Source organism: Psammomys obesus, unplaced genomic scaffold, assembly GCF_907164565.1.
Source record: "Psammomys obesus unplaced genomic scaffold, mPsaObe1.curated_primary_1811, whole genome shotgun sequence".
Classification (NCBI taxonomy): domain Eukaryota; kingdom Metazoa; phylum Chordata; class Mammalia; order Rodentia; family Muridae; genus Psammomys; species Psammomys obesus.
Window position 1 is genome coordinate 581,870 of NW_026592509.1, and position 24,392 is coordinate 606,261.

The 24,392-nt window shown below is 56.6% G+C and overlaps 2 protein-coding genes across 5 annotated transcripts in view; both read left to right on the top strand.

Annotated features, from left to right (window-relative positions):
* Abcc8 (ATP binding cassette subfamily C member 8) overlaps positions 1-13,288 on the top strand; it is a 69,493-nt gene extending 56,205 nt beyond the window's left edge. For both annotated transcript variants that reach the window (XM_055613452.1, XM_055613453.1), the window contains exons 25-39: positions 354-595; positions 687-853; positions 1,789-1,858; positions 2,265-2,422; positions 4,243-4,335; positions 7,517-7,619; positions 9,064-9,177; positions 9,449-9,569; positions 9,673-9,803; positions 10,556-10,634; positions 10,840-10,948; positions 11,173-11,276; positions 11,905-12,038; positions 12,299-12,361; positions 13,056-13,288. In XM_055613452.1, the coding sequence (XP_055469427.1) occupies positions 354-595; positions 687-853; positions 1,789-1,858; positions 2,265-2,422; positions 4,243-4,335; positions 7,517-7,619; positions 9,064-9,177; positions 9,449-9,569; positions 9,673-9,803; positions 10,556-10,634; positions 10,840-10,948; positions 11,173-11,276; positions 11,905-12,038; positions 12,299-12,361; positions 13,056-13,193 (1,826 nt within the window). In that variant the 3' untranslated portion in view covers positions 13,194-13,288. The remainder of the gene's footprint in view (positions 1-353; positions 596-686; positions 854-1,788; positions 1,859-2,264; positions 2,423-4,242; positions 4,336-7,516; positions 7,620-9,063; positions 9,178-9,448; positions 9,570-9,672; positions 9,804-10,555; positions 10,635-10,839; positions 10,949-11,172; positions 11,277-11,904; positions 12,039-12,298; positions 12,362-13,055) is intronic.
* A 3,019-nt stretch (positions 13,289-16,307) lies between these two features.
* Positions 16,308-19,380, top strand: Kcnj11 (potassium inwardly rectifying channel subfamily J member 11). 3 transcript variants are annotated; one of them, XM_055613695.1, is made up of 2 exons: positions 16,308-16,585; positions 17,501-19,380. In XM_055613695.1, the coding sequence occupies exon 2, from the start codon at positions 17,517-17,519 to the stop codon at positions 18,426-18,428; it is 912 nt and encodes a 303-aa protein (XP_055469670.1). In that variant the 5' UTR covers positions 16,308-16,585; positions 17,501-17,516; the 3' UTR covers positions 18,429-19,380. The 3 variants fall into 3 exon arrangements, with proteins under 3 accessions (XP_055469670.1, XP_055469672.1, XP_055469671.1); XM_055613697.1 differs by lacking the exon at positions 16,308-16,585 and adding an exon at positions 16,619-17,329; XM_055613696.1 differs by lacking the exon at positions 16,308-16,585 and having other exon boundaries at positions 16,620-19,380.
* Positions 19,381-24,392: the final 5,012 nt, after the last annotated feature.

Sequence of the window (24,392 nt, forward strand, 5' to 3'; positions counted from 1 at the left end):
AGAAGCCCCCTTAGAGAAGCTTTGCTGGGGCTTGCAGGTCTAGGGATGTTGTCGATGGTGGCTGAGAAAGCGTGGTGAGCGGGTGGGCTGCTGGCCATGTGGTGTCACAGCAGGGAGCATGAATGCTCAGCTCGCTGTCTCCAGTTCAGGACCCCAGCCCATGGAGCGGTGCCACCTGCGGCGCACAGGCCTCCCACCTCAGTTAGTATGCTGTAGCCAGCCCCGCTCAGTTTGCCCAGAGCTTGTCTCATAGGTGGTTCTGGTGAGGGCGTCAGCCATTGCCCAGAGAGCCTGGACGTGGCTGGGTGGCGTGGTTTCATTCAGCATCTTCTTTCTCTCTATGCGACCTGCAGAGGAGGCAGCCGAGAGCGAGGAAGAGGACAACTTGTCTTCCGTGCTGCATCAGCGGGCCAAGATCCCATGGCGAGCCTGCACTAAGTACTTGTCCTCTGCCGGCATTCTGCTCCTGTCCCTGCTTGTCTTCTCCCAGCTGCTCAAGCACATGGTCTTGGTGGCCATCGATTACTGGCTGGCCAGGTGGACTGACAGTGCCCTGGCCCTGAGCCCTGCTGCCAGGAACTGTTCCCTCGGCCAGGTCCGACTGCAGCCCACAGGAGGGCTGGCAGGAGGGAGGAGGGCCGAGCCCACGGACAGCCCCGGGACACACTCATTCTCCTCCCACCTAGGAATGCGCCCTGGACCAATCTGTCTACGCCATGGTATTCACTGTGCTCTGCAGCCTGGGCATCGTGCTGTGCCTCGTCACCTCTGTCACTGTGGAGTGGACAGGGCTGAAGGTGGCCAAGAGGCTGCACCGCAGCCTGCTCAACCGCATCATCCTGGCTCCCATGAGGTAACCGACCAGACCAGGGCAGAACCCCCATCTGTAAAATGAGCACAGATGGCGTCTGTCACGGGCTTGTGGGGGTGACAGCGTGTTAGAAGTGTCCTTATGCAGGAAGCAGGGAGAATTTGCACTTACTCAGCAGATCCTGGGAGCATTTTACAGACTTGGCTCATCCAGTGTCACACCAGCCTTTAACATGAGCGTGTGCAGGCTTCAGGTAACGGGTGATTCCCTTCCCTGGGTGCTACATGTGCTGCCCACGAGCTCCACTGCGACCTCTCTCCCCTCCCTCTGCAGACTGCACTTTTGGGGAGCAGGATTAGCTGTTTGAATCGCCCTAATGAGATGGAGCAGAGCCCTCACAGCACCTGGTGCTTTAGCATCACGCCTGACTGCCTGGCAGACTGATTGGAAACACACGGGCGTGCTGGTCACTTGGCCTCATGGCTTCCAGACTTCCATGACCTCATAGCGGCCTCCGTGCCTGGCTACGTTTCCACCTTCCAGCCTTGCTGTCTCTCTGTGGCCAGTGGACATGGTGGCCTCATTGACTTACCCTCCATTTGCCCCCAGTCTGAAGTTCAGAAGCTCTCTGGTTGGGTTGGGCCAACTCCCGGGCACAGCCAGAGTGCTGACATACCTCTACTGTCAGCCGGTCGACAGGCTGTCCCTAGGAACGTGCTCTCCTGGGAGAGGGCTCCGTGTCCCGAGGGAACAGTTGCCAAGTGAGTCAGGCGGATGAGAGTATCAGTGGTCACGGTGAGCTGCGGGTCAGGGAGGCTACACGGAAGGACACGAGCCAGATATTTGCAGACCCACGAAGGCAACTGCTCCTAGGAAGCCAGACAGTACTAGAAATATTTAAATCAAGCAAATAGCTGCCCCCATTCCATAAACAGAGGCAAGTCCATCAGTAAACAATGGTTCTGCTTGCCTCTTAGGTTCTTTGAGACCACGCCTCTGGGGAGTATCCTGAACAGATTTTCTTCTGACTGTAACACCATTGACCAGGTACTATGTCATGCTTTCGCTGGGCGTTGGGAGCTTTTCCTCTTAGATGCTGACCTCTAAATAGATGTTCAAAGCCCTGAGTAAGGAGCCCAGGGTTCCTGTGTGAGAAGGGGAATACAGTGTCCCTGTGTGGGGGTACAGTGTCCCTGTGTGGGGGTACAGTGTCCCTGAGCTCACTGGCTCATTTGGGAAGGTTCCAGGGTATTCTGAATATCCGCTTGGATTTGGCCTATCTCCTTTCTTGCCATCTTGCTAGATGGTGAGAAGCAGAGTATTGGTTCCTGCCCGCAGGTTCCCCTGCCCTTCAGGGGACAAACGCAGCAAGTGAGAGACAAGCATGGTGGCAGGTCGTGCTCCCAACAGTCTCATCCAGAAACGCCCCCGCTGCCCCCTCCTGCCTCCTCAGCACATCCCATCCACCCTGGAGTGTCTGAGCCGATCCACCCTGCTCTGTGTCTCTGCCTTGACGGTCATCTCCTATGTCACGCCTGTGTTCCTCGTGGCCCTCTTGCCCCTAGCTGTCGCGTGCTACTTCATCCAGAAATACTTCCGAGTGGCCTCCAGGTGACAGCAGCGTTTCTGGCCTGCGGGGGAGGCATGGGGACAGGGGTAGCCGTGGCGGCGGCAGTTGGGCACACTTGCCAGACCATGATAATAAAAACGATGGAGTCGTGTTTCCCAAAAATCGAAAATAGAAATAACCAATAGAAAGGGAGGAACTGCCTCCACCCCCAGCGCACCATCGGCCAGCACACGCTCTACGGGTAATGTCTGTTATCTCCTTGGGAGATGCGGTCAGGACTGGGATTGCTCGGGCCGGGCAAGCCATGTTTGCAACCTTCCTGCGTGTCCCAGACACCCGTGAGAGCTGCACTCCGGAATCAGGCTGCACTCCAGTTTGGTGCCGGGGACATGGAGCACCTGACATGAAAGGTGTGATAGATTAACACACTCCCCCGACCACGGGGAGCAGAGTGTGGCCGGAACCTTGACTGGACTGAGGCTCTTGCAGCTGCTCTCAAGGATCATATTTGCCCTTGGGAGCACAAACACACACGCACACACACATACACACCTTTCCTATTCAAAGTATTCTAGAATATTCTCTAGAGAGTTCTTAATAGTAATTCTGTTAGACTCATTGATTCAAAAAATTAGAATGAAAACCTAAAGGACCCTCTAGGCCGCAATTACTCAAACTGCCGATTACAGCCATCATTAAGCCACTCTCCTGACTCATGACCAGCATCTGAAAACCAGTGGGGCTGGAAGTGGGCCCTTGCCTATCGTGGCGGGTTCATTCCCAACACTGTAAAAATGTGTAAGCATGTATGTGTGCACTCGTGTAAATGCACATACATGTGGGGGGGGGGCATGCATTCTGTTTTGATCTGTGGCACAAATTATCAGGCTGCAGTCAGACCGTAACAGTTCTGTGCAACCTTTGCTGTGGGGATGCGAGCATGTGATACAAAACGGGCTTTTCTTACTCTGGGCACTGATCATAAAAGTTAAGTATCCTTCCCAGAGGCATAGAGTCTAAATGCATTTTTTGCCCTAATCACCTGCCCGTAAGAGTGCCATTGATATAAATGGCTTTTTGTCTGAATGGCCCAGTCTCTCTAAGCACCCATGCAGAACTCCCTGCACTGACGTGAGCAAAAATGGTGTCTTTTTGAACATGACACCACACTCCACCCTTCCAGTGTACCCACCTACAAGCTGTCCTGCACGCTTCCTCTTTGCCAAAGAAGACATGTTGGCCCATTCCTCGGATGCCTGCCTCTTGCATCAGTGTCTAGGGATGCTGCTTCTTGTGTCCTGGCTGGCCTACCTGGCATATGATACATGGCTGCGGGGAGCAGGAGGCCCCTTGTTGCCATGGAGACCTGTAGTCTCTTCTCCCCACCCAGGAACTATTTAGATCCTGGCCTAGGATGCCCTGAGGCCTGCCATGGTTCTTAGAAAACAAGGGACTGAAAATGTCAAAGCTGGCTTTTCTGTCCCTTTGGCCAGTTGTCCCATAATCTGTGAAGTGGAATCAGTGTGAGCGTACACACACACACAGACCACACACACACACACACAGACCACACATAGACTCACACACTCACACACATAGACATATACATTCACGCACTCATACACACACACTCACACACATATAAACATACAGGTGTGCACACACCCCGCCCCTCTTTTGGTGCCCTGTGTGAGGTGGACGATGCCCAGGATGATCATCGGGCTCTGATGGAACACAGAAGCTTCTCCTGTGGCGTCCGCCTTAGCGTCACAGCAACAGCAGCTCCCAGTGTTGCCCTCAGCAAATGAGAAACCGAGGCTGAGAGCTGGCCGCTGCCCACTAACCAGTCCATCCGTCACAGGGACCTGCAGCAGCTGGATGACACCACGCAGCTCCCGCTGCTCTCGCACTTTGCCGAAACCGTGGAAGGACTCACCACCATCCGCGCCTTCAGGTACATGCCAGATTCCCCATGGTGGGAGTGGAGGAGTGCCGTTAGCCCCGGGCTCGCAAGCCCCGGAGCATACGGTCCATGTCCGCCAGCAGGGACAGGCAGGGTGGACACTGGACGTAAAAACCCAGCTGTGGGCTGCAGCAGGAAGGCAGGGCGTAACAAGAAGCAAGCCCGGGACAAATCCATCCGTACTGGGAAGGCCCTAACGCCCGGAGCCCGCCCTGAGGCCTTCCTCTGTCAATGTTCTGTCACCAGCACCATGCTAGGTGCCACTTCTATTCATTCTGTGCCCCACGGACTGAGCATGCGTGTTCCCGCTGCACAGATAGGGAGAATAAGGCACTGGGCGATCACACAACCCTCTTGGAAATGCCGCCACCGAGCCCAGATCCTAGCCCCCTCACTTGAGCCAGTGCCAGGTGCTGAACACGGGCAGTGTGGCCCACAGCCCCGGGGCACGCTCAGTCCTCACAGACCACGTGACCCCTGCTCTACCAGACATGGGGACACAGGCTTTGGGGGTATAGGAGGGAAGCAGTCAGGGAAGGCTTCTTAGAGGAAGACTACAGAAACTGGGACTCAAGGGACAGGAAGGAGGCCACCTGCCCAGGGTTCTCTGAGAGTTCAGTATCCCTCACACCATGCCACCCCCTGAGTGGCGGTGTTGGCTTTCAGGGAGCAGAGGAGACCCTTACTCTCACAACCAAGTATCGGCTGCATCTGCCCAAGCCTCTGACCCCCTCCCTGTCAGACCATGGACCCCTGGCCCACATAGTTGGGTTCTCATCTCCAAGCCTAACCCAGAGGGTGACAACAGGTTATTTTTAGAATGGCACGGCTGCCTGACAATAACCACATGACATGAAGCCCTGGGTCAGGAGCTACCCTGGGGCTTAAAAGGAGGGTCTGAGACCTCATCTCTTCCCTACTGTTAAGTGTAAGGTCAGCTCCAGGGGAGGGGCCCTGGGCTTTGGCAGGCCATACTCACTCTCGGGGCAGGTGGGCCTGTGGGAATTCACCTCAGATGTCATCTGAGGGGAGCAGAACAGCGCTGTGTCCCAGCTCTGTCACATTCCCCGGGTGCCCCTACCCCTCACAGGCCTGTACATGACCGCACAGAAACCTGAAGCCTAACACAGAGCTCTAGGCTCGGCTCCCAGCTGCTCTCGGTTGCTTCAGCTTTGGGAAACTGGTGTCCAGAAGCCGTTGGACTGGGTCCTGGCATTGCAGACTGACCTTCGTGAGTGGTCTAGACTTATGAGCAGATTCCAGCTCTGTCCCTTAGCCTCAGGCCAAGGCCAGGGCTCCGACCAAGTCTGGTCAGCCGAGGACCTGCTGCCTAGTTCCTCACACCCTGCCGTCATGGTGAAGGAATCCTAACCCTGAACAGATGACTTTTACTCACTGCTGTCTGTCTGATTTGCTGGCTGAGCCCAGAAGTCTACCCTGGTGGGAGCTAGCTAGCATTATTGATTTCACACTGGTGGAGTGCCGAGGGCTAACTGCTGTATACGAGTTATTAACAGTCATCCTCACAGCAGCCACATGACACAGGTGTGAGCTTACGTCCAGCTGCTCTGCACTGGGCAATGGTGTCAAGACAGCTTTTCATGGTCCATCATCAAATGAGCACTTCTTGGAGCAAAGTCTGGGGAAGGTGGCTGCGAAGATCAGCACCGCTACCCCCGTCGGAGGAGGCAGTCTGTGATGGCGATGCAGTGGGGATATGACGGGTGGGACGGAAACAGCAGAGTGTCCACTGTGCCTGGCACCGGGCTTGGCGGGGCCCGAGGGCCCTCAGTCCATGTTGAACATCAGTGGCCACTCAGCCGTGAGGAAACCATCTTGATCCTAACACGCCCATGTGCTAGGATGCCAGTCTGGAGCTCTTTCCCAGTCCCCAGGCACGACCTGCTTCAACTTTCCTGCCACCCACACAGGTTTATCAGACCCCCACACACCTTCATCCAGGCCCAGATGCATTCATACACACGCTCGCGCACACACACACACACACACACACACACACACACGCTGACACACACCAGCATGCAGTTACTCAAGCCCTTCTGAATCATGCCGAGAGTTACACTCACCTCAGACCTGCCACCACCCACACTCATCCACCACTTTAGCTGTGCAATGCGCACTCCCCAACACTTCAGAGATGCACGTTACCATCCTCAGATGTTTGTCCTCTGCCCGGAAATAATTCAAGCAGAACAAACAGCTCAGGGGTAAGAAGCGTGTGCCTGACAAGGCATGGGGTCCTCTGAGTCTCCACGTTTGGTTTTTCCCAGTTTAGTGTCAAGATGGCTTTTCACTGGTCCCTTTGTTTCTCATCAAACAAGGGCTTCTGTGCCACCTCAGGGCCTGGCTGGTGCCAGCAGGAGGAGGTGACAGAGGGGTCCAGGCCATCAGAGGACGCAGGTCTGTGTACGGTGGTGCAGGAGAAGTGTGGCAAGGGCTTGGGACAACAGCCAGAGATCCTTGTCCAGCAAGATACTACCTACTGGAGAGAGCAAAGCTAGGAGGGCAGCTCGCTTGTTCCGCCAGCGTTTTCATGACAGTGTCAGGCTCTGGGCACACACACTTCCCATGCTCACACATGCCCCAGTCTGGTGGATAAGATGGATCATAAATGGCTAGAGAAGTGGGTGTTCAAGCAGACCCTGAGCAGCTAGCAGGCTGCAGAGACACAGCTCACAGAGGTAAGGGGTGGTCCCTGGAGGGAAGGGAGGAGCCAGCCAAGGTGAGTCTAAGGAGGTGCAGTTAGGGTCAGGCGTGAGAGTTGAGCTGGGACCAGGTTTGTGGAAAGCAAGGGAGAAGCTTCCAGCTGATGGGAAGAGCATGAGCCAAGGGAGATGAGCTCCGAACCGGCTGGGGAAGCTGCTGCAGCGTGAGTGGCTGGAGATGGAGCTGACCATCCCTGGCCCCTGCCGGGGAGGAGGTTCTGAGTCCCAGGTGCCGTTCAATGTCCTCAGCAGGGACATACTCTGTGGTTTAGAAAGAATTAGGGAAACAAAACACCTGTTAAGGGTTTGGTGCGCCCTGAGGCAGGAGAGAGGTGGACGGGCAAGGACCAGACTTGGGATCAGCCTGAGAGCTGGCCTGATTGGGCTGCTGAGGGCCCTCTGAAGGCCTGTTCCTACCCTGTTCCTCCATCCCTCTCGCCCTCCAGGTACGAGGCCCGATTCCAGCAGAAGCTGCTAGAGTATACTGACTCCAACAACATCGCCTCCCTCTTCCTCACGGCAGCCAACAGGTGGCTGGAAGTCCGAATGGCAAGTGCCACCCCTGCCTTGGGGCCTGGGCAGAGGTTCTTTAGGAGTGTGGAGCTGGAACAGGGGTCAAATATAGATGAAGACTAGAAGAGGGCATGACTGAAAATGGGTACCAGAGCCTTCCGTCCCTGAAAGTCTTTCCACATCTAACCCTGCATCTTCACCCAATGTGTCCCAGGGGTGTTCCAGGGACAAGGAGAATGGAAGTATGCAGGACGCACACATTAAGAATAATGGGGGCAAATCATGACATTTGCAGGCAAATGGATGGAAGTAGAAAAGATCATCCTGAGTGAGGTATCCCAGAAGCAGAAAGACATGCATGGTATACACTCACTTATAAGTGGATCTTAGCCATATAATACAGGATAAACATACTAAAATCTAGAGTCCTAAAGAAGCTAAACAACAAGGAGGACCCTAGGAAGGATGCTTAATCTTCATTCAGAAAGACAAGCTGGATAGACACTGGAATTGGTGGAAGAAAGGGAACATGACGGGAGCCTACCACAGATGTCCTCTGAAAGTCTCCACCCAACAAGGGATCGAAGCAGATACTGAGACTCACAGCCAAACTTTGGGCAGAGTGCAGGGAGTCTTAAGGAAGAAGATGGGCATAGAAGGACTCGGAAAGTACGGAACTTCACAAGGAGAGCAACAAAGCCAAAAATTCTGGGCCCAGGGGGTCCTGCAGAAAGTGATGCATCAACTAAGAACCATGCATGGAAAAGACCTAGATCCCCTGCTCAGATATAGCCAATAGGCAGCTCAGTCTCCAAATGGGTTCCCTAGAAACGGGAGTAGGGACTGTCTCTGAACTCTTGTTGTCTGCTCTTTGATTGCTGCCCCCCTGGTGGAGTGGCCTTACCAGGCCACAAAGGAAGAGGATCTAGGCAGTCCTGATGAGACTTGATAGGCTAGGGTCAGATAGTAAGGGAGGAGGGCTCCCACTTTTCAGTGGACTAGGGAAGGGGGATGGAGGAAGAGAGAGGGAGGATGGGATGGGGAGGAGATGAGGGAGGGGACTATAATCAAGAGCAATGGGGTTGGGGAGTAGCTCAGCTGGGAGAGCGCTTGCCTAGCATGCACAAAGCCCTGGGTTCAGCCTCACATAATCCCAGCACCCTAGGGATATCCACGAAAGGTTGCACAGTTCAAGGCCTGTCAGAAGGGTGGGGGACCGGCAAGCATGTGCCTTCTGTTGCACATGTGATACACACACACACACACACACACACACACACACACACACACACGGGCTCGTTGGGGCTGGCCGGTAGGGCACAGTCTGGAGGCTCCTAGGCCTCAGCTTCTGCCAGCCTTGTGTGTGAGTGTCAGGCTGGGGCTCAGTTTGGCTGAGTGTTCTCCGCCCCAGGGGTGAGATGGGATGAGGTACCTGTGGCTGACTCTGACGCACAACAGGCCAGCTGCTGTCCTTCCTCAGGAGTACATCGGAGCATGCGTGGTCCTCATTGCGGCTGCCACCTCTATCTCCAACTCCCTGCACAGGGAGCTCTCTGCGGGCCTGGTGGGCCTGGGCCTCACCTACGCCTTGATGGTGAGTGGTGGTGGGCCAGGGCAAGGAGGAGCCTGATCCTAGCTTGTGGGCATCAGGGCAGTTTCTTCAGCTGAGGGAAGGGGCAGATGCTGCATGCCCACACAGGCTTTGCTGAAGGGACAGCAAGCAGGTGATGGGCGAGGAGCCTCTGGATTGTCACTGTGCATCGGCAGTTTGTGGCTCCTAGTCCTCCTCAGCATAAGGGGAGCCATCCTAGAGGCCAAGGGGGAAATGGCGACTGCTAAGCAGTCGTGATGGGCTGTCCCCCTAGGTCTCCAACTACCTCAACTGGATGGTGAGGAACCTGGCGGACATGGAGATCCAGCTGGGGGCTGTGAAGCGAATCCACACACTCCTGAAAACCGAGGCAGAGAGCTATGAGGGGCTTCTGGGTGAGAGCCTGCAGAGGGTGTCCCCAGCAGGGCAGGCGGCCTCTCTGGGCGCTGGCCTAGCTAGTGGCCTGTGCCTAGCGCTGACCCCCAGCCTGGCCCTCAGCCCCGTCGTTGATCCCCAAGAACTGGCCAGACCAAGGGAAGATCCAAATTCAGAACCTGAGTGTGCGCTATGACAGTTCCCTGAAGCCAGTGCTGAAGCACGTCAACGCCCTCATCTCCCCGGGACAGAAGGTCAGCCGAGTGGGAGCCCATCGGGAGGGAAGCTGTCGGCTGGGGTCCTCCCTCCCCTTGGGCCCACCCGCCGCAGATTCAGCCATCCAGGACTCCTTGGTTTAGGGGCCTTTGTCAGGTCCCTCCCTGCAAGGGAGCCGGGGCGCCCCCTTGGCATCTCCCTCATATTTCAGAGCAGGGGTCTGGGATACTGCCACTGTCCAGCACTCTGAGTCCTCTCCTCACGTCCCTCCCCATCCAGCGCATCTCTGACACGCGCCTCTCTCTCTGCCTTTGTCTTTGTCTCTGTCCTCTAGGTGTCATTGTCTTACTGTGTCTGGCCTCAGGGAAATCTCTGTCCCTGCCTGTCCACACTGGCCCTTCTGTGTCACTATCTCAGTCTGTGTGGCCGTCCTATATGTAAATTTCTGCTAGGAGCCAAGAACCAGGAAGCAGTAGGACCAGGCATCCCCCAGGCCACATTCACCACCCCTCATTGTCCTGCTGTACAGCAGGGTCTTCCCTCACTGACAGCTCCCAAACAGGATGTGGGTCTCCCCACAGACCCATGCCAAAGCCTGCACAACACACCGTGTGTGCTACAATCTTCCCCTGGGGCCCGAGAGAGGCCCCTGTGAGCCCACCACAGCAAGCTCAGCCCTGGGTCCAGCCTGACCAAAGAGGAGCTGGTCAGGAAACCAAGATGAGAGCCTAAGATGACCCCCACGCCCGTGCACGCCCCAGGGCCACAGATGCACCTGCTTCTCTTCCAGATTGGAATCTGCGGCCGCACAGGCAGTGGGAAGTCCTCCTTCTCTCTCGCCTTTTTCCGAATGGTGGACATGTTTGAAGGTGACTTGCGCGTTAGCTGCCACGCATGTGCACGTATGCCCGCAGCAACCAGGGAAGACCTCAGCCCTGGCCTCTTGTTGCAATGTCACAGGAAATCCAGCAACCATTGCCTTTCTTTATCCTGGGGTCCATGGCCCAGCTGAGCCCATTCCCAGCACCACTCCCACCCTGGTGGTGCTTGACCTGTGACATCACCCCCACACAGGGCGCATCATCATTGATGGCATTGACATCGCCAAGCTGCCATTGCACACGCTCCGCTCACGCCTGTCCATCATCCTACAGGACCCTGTCCTCTTCAGTGGCACCATCAGGTGAGACCCTGCGTTCTGCTCTTCCTGTCCCAGCCCCAGCTTTGCTCTCTTTGCACAAGAAGGGGACCATCGTCTGCAGAGAGAGGCCACCTTCACAGCCGGCCTAAGCAGCCACTCGCGGCTCCCCACCCAGGTCCCCCAAGTGCACCCCACCCCCAGTACTGCTCTAGAGATGAAGGCAGAAGCCCGCTCCCTGAGAGCTCTCTGTGCCTCCCCCGCCCCAGATTCAACCTGGACCCGGAGAAGAAATGCTCAGACAGCACGCTGTGGGAGGCTCTGGAGATCGCCCAGCTGAAGCTGGTGGTGAAGGCCCTGCCAGGAGGCCTGGGTGACTGCTCCTTGCACGGAACGGTTTGGGGGAGAAACTTCACACCCACGGTTAAGATGAGCCCGAGTGTTAATCTCCAAGTCTAGCTGGAACTCAGTGGCCATGTGGTCCCCCCTTCGCCATACGGGTGTCCGGAGGTCAAACGGTTTGCCTCGGGTCACACAACTTACCTAGCTCAGAGTCTAGCACAGGGGGCAACCAGGCTTCCTGGGAGACAGATTGCCCTAGCCCACGGCGTATCTTCAGCCCTGCCTTGTCCATCCGCCTGCTCTGGGAAGCGAGGTCCCAGTGGCGTAAGTGTAGAACATGCAGCCAACAGCCCGCTGAGTCAGCCAGGGCCCTGGTGCAGGCGCTGTGAGGCCAGACAAGCCATGCCCTCACTGGTTCATCGCTCTGGCCAAGGCTTCTAGCAGGACTGCCCTGGGCCGCAGCGGCGCACAGCGCCAGGATGAGCACTGCACAGCATACCCCCACAAAGGGGGCCCTGTTGTGTCAGATATGCCGTGGCTGCACACGCCGACGCAGCCACATAGGGGGCCCTGCAAGTGCGTCCCTTACCACCCACAAGCCATGGGGCTGCCCTACTCACAGCCAGAATTAACCCGTCCCTCCCTCCGTCTGCTTCCAGACGCCATCATCACAGAAGGAGGGGAGAACTTCAGCCAGGGCCAGAGGCAGCTGTTCTGCCTGGCCCGGGCCTTTGTGAGAAAGACTAGCATCTTCATCATGGACGAAGCCACTGCCTCCATCGACATGGCTACGGTTGGTCCGGAGGGCATGTTAGGGAGCTGGCACGGAGGGGTCTTAAGCCTCACATCAAGGCCTATGTGGCAAAGTCAAGCCCAGCCCCTAAGTACTGGGGACATGGTCGGTCCCCTAGGTCCAGAGGCAGAGGGAAGACGGGCATAGAGCTAGGTGGGAGGCAGGTGGGGGCTGGGCCACCTGGCGCCCTTTCCCCAGAACCTGCCCAGACACCATCCCTGGAGCAGATGAACCAGCAGCCACTACCCCCACCCTGACAGGAAAACATCCTCCAGAAGGTGGTGATGACAGCCTTCGCAGACCGCACTGTGGTCACCATTGCGGTAAGAGGCCGGCTAGCACGTGGAGGCCACCAGGAGGGAAGGCTCGACACTGGCACTGTCACCAGAGGACTGATCCCTGTAGTCAGGGGACGATCCTCCAGTGCTCAGCACGGGCAGTCTAGAGAGCTGGCAGGAGGACAGAGCAGGGTTTGGGGTGTCTAAGATTCACACTTTACTTGCCTCAGGCCCTCCCCCTATTTCTTTGGATTCCAAGACATGCCCTTCCCTAAGCCCTGTGAGCTCTGGGACTGCTTCTCACTGAAGGTGGGAGCCTGGGGTGGGAAGTCCTAAAGCCCGGATGGAGGTGGGGGCAGGGCAGGAGGCTTGCTTGAGAAGAGAAGGAAGGGTAGAGAGCTGGAACCACCACCCAGGACAGGACACGGTCGGGCTGTGGAAAGCTCATTCCTACAGATATGAGGCCATGGGTTCAATCCCCAGCACTGTAGAAAAGGGTGTGGTGCTGACACTAATCCTAGCATTCAGGAAGTAGAAGGGAGAGTGGGGGTTCAAGGTCATTGTGGGCTACGTAGTAGCGTGAGGTCTGTCAGGACTACATGAAGAAAAAGGAGGTGTGGGGGAGAGGAGAGAGAGGACATGGTGAGGACATGGTGGCATGGCTTCCCTCCCGGCTGGGGAGGACAGCTTCCTCCGCTGTCCTGCCCGATGCACTAACCAGCATCCCCTGCCCACCCAGCACCGCGTGCACACCATCCTAAGTGCAGACCTGGTGATGGTCCTGAAGAGGGGTGCCATCCTGGAGTTTGACAAGCCAGAGACGCTTCTCAGCCAGAAGGACAGCATCTTCGCCTCCTTCGTCCGTGCGGACAAGTGACCTGCCAGCACCAAAGTGCCCGCCACACCTCACTTGCTTGCCTAAGATTTCTTACTGTAAATCACCTGTAAATAAATTAATTCTTTGCTACCAGAGGCGCTGGCTCTGTGGAAGGGGCAGCGGTAGCCCAGGGGTGCAGGGGACCGGCCTGCCTTTGGTACCATGTGAACAGAGGCAAAAACAAGTTCCCGATCCATGTAGGGCAGACCCAGCCGCCATAGCGAAACGCCACAGACTGGGTGGCTTTTCACAGCAAACATGGGCTTCTACTAGTCCTGCAGGCGGGGAGTCAGGATCCCGGTGTGGGCATCTTCCGCTTCTCCTGAGGCCTCTCCACAGCTTTTCGCTGTGTCCTCACAGCCTCTCAATACTTGCTTCCCCTCTTCCCACCCCTCTGTTATTTTCCTTTAAGTCACTAGTCATATTGGATTAGCTCCTGCCCACAACCTCATTGAACTTTAATTACCTCCTCATGGGCCCTGGACCCAAGTACACAGAACCGGAGGCTTCAGCCTATGAATTTAGGGAGGGAATTCAGTCTGCAGCAAAGGTGGTAACAGCTCATTGAAGCCCCATCAAACAAAAAAGCAGTCTTCAGCCATAACTGCAGGGTCCAGCACCCAGCTGGGACTCCCTCCTGCTCACCTGGGTCATAACTGCGGGGTCCGGCACCCAGCATCTTCACTGTGCGTCTGACTGCTCAGAGTGACCTGGAGGAAGGCTACCTCAAACATGGGTGACTCCAGGTTTCTGACGTCAGGATGCTATCCCCATTTCTGAATCCCACTTCCTTGCTCTCTGTCCTCTGACAAATGGCTTTAACGTATATCCTGTCCCAGAGCAACAGGAGAAAAATACTTCCAGTAAAGTCCTAGGACTGAATCCCAATGGACTCACCTGGTCCCATGCCCGCCCCCACCCAATCAGGGACACTCTGCTGGCTAGGCCATAATCTCATGCCACCATTTCTGCCTCCCTCACCCCACAAGCCTTCAGCAGTTGGAGGAATGTGGTCCCTGAGCAGTTCCTGTACAAGTCATCCAGGTGGTGGCTCAAAGATGCCAGGGACCAGATACCCAGAGACCAAAACAACAGCGTGTCCCAACCCCATTTGCATTAGGAGACAGGAGTGTAAACCTCTCCTCAGCCAAGAAATGGCAGGTGTTCATTTACATACATTTGGTTCTAACTAGCATCCTGCCTGCAGGACTGGCTTAGGAGACCCTTGGGCTGCAGACCTAGGAGTCTTAGGTCTTCATCTCTCAGGGCTGCAATCAGGTCAGAGCATGGTGATAAAGGGAAAGTTCTCAGGCCACCAGAGGGAACCCATCACAGACTGTTTCTGGGGTGCCAGGAGCCAGAGGAGCTCACGAGTGAGCTCAGTGAGGCCTGGCAGGCTGCCTGGGAAAGGCAGGATTTGTGTTGGGTGTAGGAGGGAAAAAAATCGGATAGTCAGAGGGACAGGGGGATGGAGAGGAAGGCAGGGATCTTGCAGCAAGAGTGAAGGAGCCACAGCGACTGGGTACCTCAAGTACCCTCGTGGAGGGGTGTGGAACCACCCCCTGGCGGCAGGGAGGCATCAGAGACCATTAACGCTAGGATGGAGAGTGTGGGGAAAAGGACTCCACGAGGACAGTGGGGAGATGGTTGTGAGTCAATAAGGAATCAATCGGGGAAGGAGCTGAGCCCTTTGGACAAGACACCCAGCCTCTTCTCCCTGGGGGCAGGAACTAGCTAAGGCCGTACCAAAGGGCAGGGCCTGGCCTCTCAGCCCTACGATGCTTCTGTGGGACCAGAAGTTCCTTCCACTCTGGACTTCCAGGAGCAGACACAGGGAGGGTTAGAGGACTCTGCCCTGCCCAGACACGGACTCCAAACCGCAGGGAAAGAGCAAGGAAGTCTAAGAATGACCAAGGCCATCCTGGCCCAGATCTTTGCATAATGGTCTAATTAACAGTCCACCAGCTGAGACTGGGGCCCTCCACCATGTGGGCCACCTCTGGTCACTGTCATCAGAACAGACTCCTGCAGGTATCAATCAAAGCCCGCCTCATTCCATGCCTGGACAACTCATTGGCCCAAGCAAACTGACTAGCTGTTCCTCCTTTAACCCCAGGGACTTCCGCAGGGATGTCCAAAGTTCCTGAAGCTCTCCAAGGGTACTTTTCTCATGGCTAAAGGTTGAAGTGGCCCCACAGATTCCCCGTCTAGCTGTCTCCTGAAGCTCTTATTTATACTCAACTTGTTTCACCCTCCCTGCCGTAGGCACGGCACCCAATTAGTACAGTCCCACCTGCGCTCAGGGTTTGTAGCAGGGTCCACTCAGCCGTCGGTGGATTTGGAGGGAAAGAAGAAAACTCCACCTGGAAGTCCCCACTCAATATGGAAATGCTCCATGATGGCCCGCGATCGGGGTCACCGTTGCTCTAGCCCCAGCCTCAAGCCTCAAGCTGCGCAGAAGGCAGGGGTGTGTCTCAAAGGATCTGAGCCCCAGGGCAGGCCACTACAGCCCAGCAGCCTTCAGGGGCCAGCTGGTATTGTAATGGAAGCATCACCCTTGTTGAGGACAGTAACCCGGGACACCCACTCTCCAGCTAAGCTAGCTCTGAAACGGCTGCTCAGGCCCAGACCCTCCCCCCACCCCCTCGGGCTAAGAGGAAAGAAATCAGGCAAACGGTGTACAGAGTGTCACGCAAATTCGGGCAAAACAAATCCTCTTACAGTGCAGGGGCAGCACCCAGGGCCTTGTTATGCACTTGCAATGCCAGCTCTCTGGAGGTGGAGGCAGGAGGATCAGAAGTTCAAGGTCATCCTCTGCTACATAGCATGTTTGAAGCCATCCTGGGCTACAAGAAATCCTGTCTCAGATAGACAAACAAACAAATAAATAAATGTAGGCTCAAGAATGACCCTCAAATGGAAGAAGCATGGTCAAAAGAGAAGTCCTGGGGCTAAGCCTGCTTCAGGACTCAAGTGCTGCGGGAGAGGCAGGTAAGACCCGACTCCTGGAGGGGGAAATTGGAAGCCAGGGCAATAGGGGCTGCCGAGCCAGACTACAAGAATTTCACAAAAGGAACTTCCTTAAAGCCATCATTTATAGAAAGCCCTATGACTGAGGATGCTGAGCAGGAGAGGGCGGGACCAGAGCCCTCCGTGGGCGGGGCTGACGCCCAGGTCCAACCCTGTCCCCGCTCGGGAGCCGGTCTGGCGCCCCCTGGCGGCGAGGCTGCCCTTGCTCTCCGGAGCCCCCCGGCCGCGGCCTCCCACCCCCACCGCGCACTGGTCCGTGCCCGGGGACCGGCTCGCAGACGCTCGCCGGGAAGCCGGCCCGGAGAGCGCTCCCGGAGTGGGAGGGGGCAGGGAGGTGGCCGCGGCTTGAGCAGCAGGAGCAGGTGCGGCGGCGGCGACAGGCGGGGCGGGCACGGAGCGGCGGGGGCCGCGGGCGGGCGGCCGGGCAGCAGGGAGGCCGCGCGCGGAGCCAGGGGGTCTGGGCGCTGGGGGGCGAGGGGGCCCGAAGTGCAGCCGGGGTGACTCGAAGGGCGCGGGATCCCAAGGAGACAGAGAGGGCGAGCTGGAGAAGGACCCGGAGAGCGGCGAGGGCGCTCGGCGAGGGGTGGGGTAGGAAATTGGGGGCACACCTGGAGGGCACACCGGGTCAAGAAGTAGAGCTGGTGCGTGGAGGGGACAGAGGAGGGCGAGGCAGGGAGCAGCGCGGGACGAGCGAGCGGGGGGACCCGGAGGTGCTAAGTTGTGAGGTGGTTTGAGAAGAAAGGCTGGGCCCGCGGAAGGGGCTCCAGGGGAGGTCCAGGCGTGGTGGAGGAGATCCCAGAGGAGGTCGGGGCCGGGCAGAGCGCAGGCTGGGCTGGGCTCGGTCAGCCACGAGCAGGCGGAGCCGGCGTCTGAAGCCGGGGTAAGGGGCGCAGGACCCGGCGGGGAGCGGATCCAGGGAGAGGGGGGCACGAGCTTAGGGTAGCCTCAGAGAGAGGACCTCGCAGACAGGCCGGGGCCAGGCCAGGGCAGTGCCCCTCATGGGGGAAACCCCTTCCCGGGGCCACCGGCGCCATGCTGTCCCGCAAGGGCATCATCCCTGAGGAATACGTGCTGACCCGGCTGGCGGAGGACCCTGCAGAGCCCAGGTACCGTACCCGGGAGAGGAGGGCCCGCTTCGTGTCCAAGAAAGGCAACTGCAACGTGGCGCACAAGAACATTCGCGAGCAGGGCCGCTTCCTGCAGGACGTGTTCACCACGCTGGTGGACCTCAAGTGGCCCCACACGCTGCTCATTTTCACCATGTCCTTCCTGTGCAGCTGGCTGCTCTTCGCCATGGTCTGGTGGCTCATCGCCTTCGCCCACGGCGACCTGGCGCCGGGAGAGGGCACGGCCGTGCCCTGCGTCACGAGCATCCACTCCTTTTCCTCCGCCTTCCTCTTCTCCATCGAGGTCCAGGTGACCATCGGCTTCGGCGGGCGCATGGTGACGGAGGAGTGTCCCCTGGCCATCCTCGTCCTCATCGTGCAGAACATCGTGGGGCTGATGGTCAACGCCATCATGCTGGGCTGCATCTTCATGAAGACGGCGCAGGCGCACCGGCGAGCGGAAACCCTCATCTTCAGCAAGCACGCCGTCATCACCCTGCGCCACGGCCGCCTCTGCTTCATGCTGCGCGTGGGAGACCTCCGCAAGAGCATGATCATCAGCGCCACCATCCGCATGCAGGTGGTGCGGAAGACCACCAGCCCCGAGGGCGAGGTGGTGCCCCTCCACCAGGTGGACATCCCCATGGAGAACGGCGTGGGCGGGAACAGCATCTTTCTGGTGGCCCCGCTCATCATCTACCACGTCATCGACTCCAGCAGCCCGCTCTACGACCTGGCTCCCAGTGACCTGCACCACCACCAGGACCTGGAGATCATCGTCATCCTGGAGGGCGTGGTCGAGACCACGGGCATCACCACCCAGGCCCGCACCTCCTACCTCGCCGACGAGATTCTGTGGGGGCAGCGCTTCGTCCCCATCGTGGCCGAGGAGGACGGCCGCTATTCTGTGGACTACTCCAAATTCGGTAACACCGTGAAAGTGCCCACACCCCTGTGCACAGCCCGCCAGCTTGATGAGGACCGCAGCCTGCTGGACGCCCTGGCCCTCGCGTCCACGCGAGGGCCTCTGCGCAAGCGCAGTGTGGCCGTGGCGAAGGCCAAGCCCAAGTTTAGCATCTCTCCAGATTCCCTGTCCTGAGCCGCAGTGCCCTGGGCTCCCACTCGCGCGTGTGAGCACACGGAAAGTCAAGCGTGGTATGTAGAGTGGAAGGAGTGCCAGCCCCTCGGCCAGATGAGGTCTGGCGGAGACAGGCCCCTCTCGGCTCAGCCTCCCCGCTGCTGTGTGCCGGGTGTTCCGAGGCACTTGTCGCTATGCTATTTCTGGCCCCAGCAGGAGCCTGTACCGGGTTATTTTTGTTCCTGCTCCTCCCAGGCCCAGTCAGGCCTGGCTTACCCCTGAGTCTCTGCCCAACTTTGGGGGAGGCTACAGAAGGTTTGGGGCTCCCAGAGCTAAGGTCTCAAAGCCAGTCTCGGCCTCTGTGAGTCATCCTGCCATAGGCAGACAGGTAACTGGGGAGAAGCAACCCCGAATTGGGAGCCTATCGCTGTTTCTGTTGCCACTGAGAAGTACCTGGCCAGGCCCCAGCCCTGTTCATGCCTGTAAAAAGTGATAGCTGAGGAATCCTGCCAGCCAGGGAAAGATGTGGGTGACAGAGCGTGGGAGCTGAGGGGCCCACACAGACATGGCAGGAGAAGGCTTCCTAGGCAGCCAAAGCAGGAGGAAAGTGCTTGGAGACCTTGCTGGCCCCCGCTCAGACTTGGGTCACTGTACTTTGGCCTTGACTCCAGCCTCTGCAGAGAGCCCTGGCTGCGGCCTCATTTTGTCCTCACCCACTTCAGGCAAAACTCGGCTCCTGGCTGCCCATGGCAGCTGTGAGTCACTCTGTCCGGAGGACGGTGCTGGGTAGCCATGGCTTGTCTCCGTCACTAGAAAAAGGAATATTGGAAAGTTCAGCCTGGAGAGGGGGAGAGATCCCTTTGGCGAAGAGGCTTTGGGGCTTGCCGTGAGCCCGGACTCTCAGAGCAGTGTCCCGTGTGTGTGCCCCAAACACCACTGCCCCATTGTCAATAAAGCCTCCTCCCATCCCTGACCTGAACTCTGGGCTTTTCTTGCCAGGGAGGCAGTGGGCATGTCACTGGATAAAAAGGCCGCTACCAGCGTCTGCCACCCACATGGCCCTGGCAGGCAAGAAGCCAGGAAAGCTGCTTTAGGCTGGCTCTTCTTCCTCACCTCAGGACTTCACTTTCCACCTCAGGTTCCTCCCACCACCAACTCTCACTCTGTCTGGCCATCTTGGCTGCTTGACACCCACCAGATACCCTAGCCACGGGCCTGGCCTCCATCCCAAGATTCTGCTGGAAGGCCGAGGTACCCACGGGGAGAGGCGGGGAGGTCGTAGGCTTTAGGATATTGATCGGTTCAAATCCCGGCTCCAGCCGAACGACCTCGTAACTCGCTTGCCTCATCCGTGTCACTAGGCTCTACCTCATTGAGCTGGCTCAGGAGCCGATAAAAACACACATGCTTCAGAAGTGCCTGGGCTCTAACAAGTACTCAATAAACGTTAACTGTCGAGATCGCTGCTGAGCTTGCCCTGTGGTGGGAAAACCCACTGAGCCTTTGTTAAGACGAAAGGTGCTTTTTACGCTGCGTCTGCGTGATTTGTTGCTCTGTCTGGACTTAATCCCAGCATGATGGCCCTTGCCTCTGCCCTCTGCTGCAGTCCGCCTACCTGTCACCCGCCCCACAGCCCCCCAAGCGAGCTGAGAGGGGTTTTGAACTACACTAACGTATGAAATACGTTTAGCTCCCCATCTCCTGGGTCAGGAGTGACCGACCCTGTCAACACCCATAAAAGTCAAGGCCAGCGCTGCTCCTTGAACCATCCCTGGAGAGAGACACCCTTCTTTCCTCTCCAGGCCTAAGGGTCTGTCCACCTCCCTCAGTCCAGTCTCCAGTCAGCATCTGGAACTGAAGTGGGTGAGTGGATGGGTTGTGCCCATGACCACAAACCAGGCCTGTGGCTGTGGTGCGGCCTACGATGGCTGCCCCTAGGTCAGGGAGGATCTGTCTTGGGATGCGCCCGAGGAAGGGATAGGTGAGCCAGGAAGCTGCTGCTGCCAGTCTGACCTCTGAGCTAATCCTCTCCTTGCCCTCCTCCCCTCACACAACAGCCCTCTTAGCAGACTGGCATGTTCCAGTTTAGAGGAGAGAGAGGTAAAAAGCCCCTCAGAACCGCCCTAGGTCTGGGAGCAGTTCTTGGGACGCACTTTAGCCATCCTGAAGGCCACGGGGAGGAGCTAGAGTCACTAAGACTTGCTGAGTGGCAGCATCTGTGCTGTCCCAGCCCATGGAAATGAGGTTATGGTGCCACCTGCTGGCCACAGGAAGACCTACAAGAGTCTGGAAAATCTGCGCTGCTGGGCCAACTTCCACCCGAGCCTTAAAGTTTAGATCAAAGAGGAACTAGAAAACTCCATTGTTGAAGAGATAGCCTGTTGCCTCCTGCCTAAGAATTAGAGGAAAAAATGTTCTCAGGGAAGCCCATAACTTCCATATTTGAACATGGCAGCAGGGTCATGTCCAAGATACCCATGCAACCAACCGCAGGGACCTAACTGGCCTCCCATCCACTTGCAGAGAGACTCCTCTATCCTCTTGCCTTTGCGCCTACTGTGTGCCGTGCCAAGCAGTGACAGTGCAGCCTGGGCAGGCACACATACTGCCACTCTGTCCCGAGCACAGTGTGGCGGTGTGACAGGCCCAGAGCATGTCAGGGGCAGGAGGTAGAACGGGGAGGGACCTGCTCTCCCCCTCTTGGGGACCGTTTACTGGCCTGGAAGTGGACTCTCCCCATGGGCGGCCTCTTTTCACTTGGGCTCCTTCCTGACCTCTCGTTGTTGCTGGGGTAGGAGATAGCAGTGTCTCGGTGCCCAAGACTTCCAAGGTGACAAATTGTCTTACGGTTTTGAGTGTTAGCGATGCATGCAGGTGACTCTAAGGAAGGAAACACGAGCCCTGTCCAGTAGCCATGTCCCTGGACTGCCCGAGTCTGAAGAAGAATGGTTCCCTTCCTGCTCTGTAGAGAGGAAGAGACTGGCAGGAGCGCTGTCTAGACTGAGCGCCCCACCTGCTTGGGGCTTTGTATTCCCACACGAGAAGGGACAATGGTCCCTTGTACCCGCCTGTGGGACTAGTAATTCGTGGGGTCTCCAAAGAGGACCATGCCTGAAAGAAAAACGGGCGAGAGAGAAGAACGGACTCAAGCAAATGTGCACTTGTCAAGAGTCAAATTTTATTGAACCGGAGCAGGCTTTTAAGGCCAACCTTAGCTAGGGGCGGGGCGAGGGAGGAGCACAGTGTAGAACACTCAGGGAGGGGTAGGTTGGAAAGTCTCACTCTAGAGTTTCTAAACTCAGGGAGGGCAGGTTGGAAAGTCTTACTCTAGAGTTTATGGACTCAGGGAGGGGCAGGGTGGAAGTTACAGAATCTTCTCGGCCCGGGACCCGGAACACTTTGCAGTTATCTCAGGAAGTCATGGTACAGTTAGCACCTTTCTGCAACTGTCAAGCAGGATGTTGGTCAGCCAGGTGCAGCAGGGTGGGGGGAATGAGAAAAGGTCAGAAGTTTCTTAGGACTTGTCTCCAACAGTCCCTGACACAAGGACCAGGCTACCGAGGCTGGGCAACCCGAGGCCAGCGTGTGATCATCTGCTTCCCCTGACCTTGGTTCTCCCTAGATCCTGGTGGTCGTGAGCAGAATGTTAGATCCCTGCCCAGGCCCAGCCCAGCCCCTGCCCATTGCAGCTTTCCGTCTCCCCCTTCACAGCTTTGTCGGTGCCTCCTAATTTTCGACACTACAGAGATTTGACAAGCAATCTGCTATTAAGCCTTAGCTCCCTTCCCTCGAGGGAAGTGCGCCAGGCTCCCTCGGAGGTCGAGGGCTGCAGGCGACTGGCCCATAGGAAGGGCACACATTAAATAAATCCTGCCTCAGCCACACAGCCATCACAGACAACCAACCTGCAACCGCATCCTAGGGCTACGTAAGGCGCATGGGACCTCGCTCCTTTCTCAGAAATCTGTCAGAGAGAAACCCCACCTTGCCCCCTCACACACACCACCGGCCTGCTTGTCTATGGCATTCATAACTCTCCAAATAGATCTTTTCCTCAAAAGCGCCACCTGATTCAGCATCCCTCTTGAACCCAAACCTCACAGAGGCCGTGTGAGTCAAGGCGTATGTCTAACTCCACAGTCCACCTGCGGAGCAGCTGTGGACAGGCCCTCCCCCATAAGCCGCTCTCCTTCGCTCCTGGCTGCAGGGAACGGTCTTGTGTTAGCTCGGAACCTCACCACCATGAAGCCGTCTCGTTCGTGGCAGCACAAGCTCCTCCCCAGACCCATGCAGCTAAAGTAACCTAGAATCAGGGCAGCTCTGCCTGTCTGCCTGTCTGCCTGTCTGCCTGTCTACCTGTCTACTCTATTTCCATCTGGCCAATTCCAGCTCTAGTCAGATGACGTTATAACTGGGAAATGAGGTGGGGTATTTCCTGGTAACTAAGAAAGAAACAAATGCCAACCATACAGTCTCAGGACAGTTTGCTTGGGTCCACTCCCTGCTATGCCCTTAGTTTTCCATCCATCTTGGAGGTATCGGAAAAATTCTCTACAATGGGCCCTCATTACCTCTCATGGGTCATCGGAAAAAGCCACCCAGCGACTGATTTGGAACCGGTTGAAAAACTGGTCTGTGCAGTCTCTGGATAAAACTGCCGCTATCCATCTTGAGGTAGCTAGCAATGAATGCGCCGAATCTTTCCATGGAATCTTCAGTCTGTGCTGTGTCGTTTTGAGTCCTCTGCCAAGCGGTTATCAAGATGGAGTCTTAAGTGCATGAATTTCAGGGGTGGCTCCTGTGGAAGATACAGAGGACAGTAAGCACGTGGGAGCCCTTCATTTAGCTCCTAGTACAGGCTGGTGGTGAACAGAGAGGCAGGAGGGAGGTGGACAGCGGAGAGAGTGGGTGAGAAGAGCCTCAACAACAGGGGCTCCAGCTGTGCTCAGTTAGTGCCTGGGGCTGTTCAGGATGAGCACACTAGCTGAAGTGCTGCCTTGGCATGAAGCTCCTCGGAAGGATGTCAGCTGACGACAGTGCCCAGGGCAGACACTCTCTCAAAGGAGGCTGGGTAGCCTCTTGTCCCCTATCACCTCTTTCTCAGGAAGGTCAGCTTCCTAGGAGACTGTATCAGTCAGTTTTTGCTGTGTAACAAGCAAACATAACAGAGGCTCTAAAAATAAGTATCCATTAAAAAAAAAAAAAGTGCTTCTGAAATCCATATAGAAGTACGAAAGGCCTAGAACAGCCCCCAAAACAATCCTGAACAAAATTGGCTGAAAGCCACAGTATCACCCCCAGCATGCTCCTGGAACAGAAACACACCTAGACAGATGAAACAGGATAGAGGGCACAGAAATAAGTCAACACAGCATAGTACCTGATTCTCAATAAAGGTGACAAAAACATGCAGGAAAAAGACAGACTTCAATAAATCGACGTGGGAAAACTCAATATCAGCATGAAGAATGGCACAGTCCTTCTCTAGCTTTCACCCCCCACAAAAAGCAACTCATGGTTCATTGAGACTTAGTGGAAGATGTAGGCAATTGAAACTGCCAGAGAAAAGCATGGGAATGGCATAGACAGAGATGACTTGGAAAGACTTCAGTGCCCTGCCGAACAGCACCAATAGCTAGGAAATGGAAGGTATTGGATAGCAAAGGAGACAGCACAGTGAAGACAGCTGTTTTCGTTAGGGTTTCTCTCTTAGTCAGGGTTTCTGTTGCTGTGAGGAGACAGCATGGCCATGGCAACTGTTATTAAGGAAAACATTTATTTGGGCTGCTTTACAGTTTCAGAGGTGTAGTCCATAGTAAGAAGCATGGCGGCATGCAGGCAGACACGGTGCTAGAGAAGGAGCCGAGAAAAAGACTGTGTGCCACTCAGGGCATGGCTCAAGTACAGGGGACCTCAGAGCCCACCTTCCACGATGACATGCTTCCTCCAGCAAGACCACACCTCCTCCAGCAAGGCCACACCTAC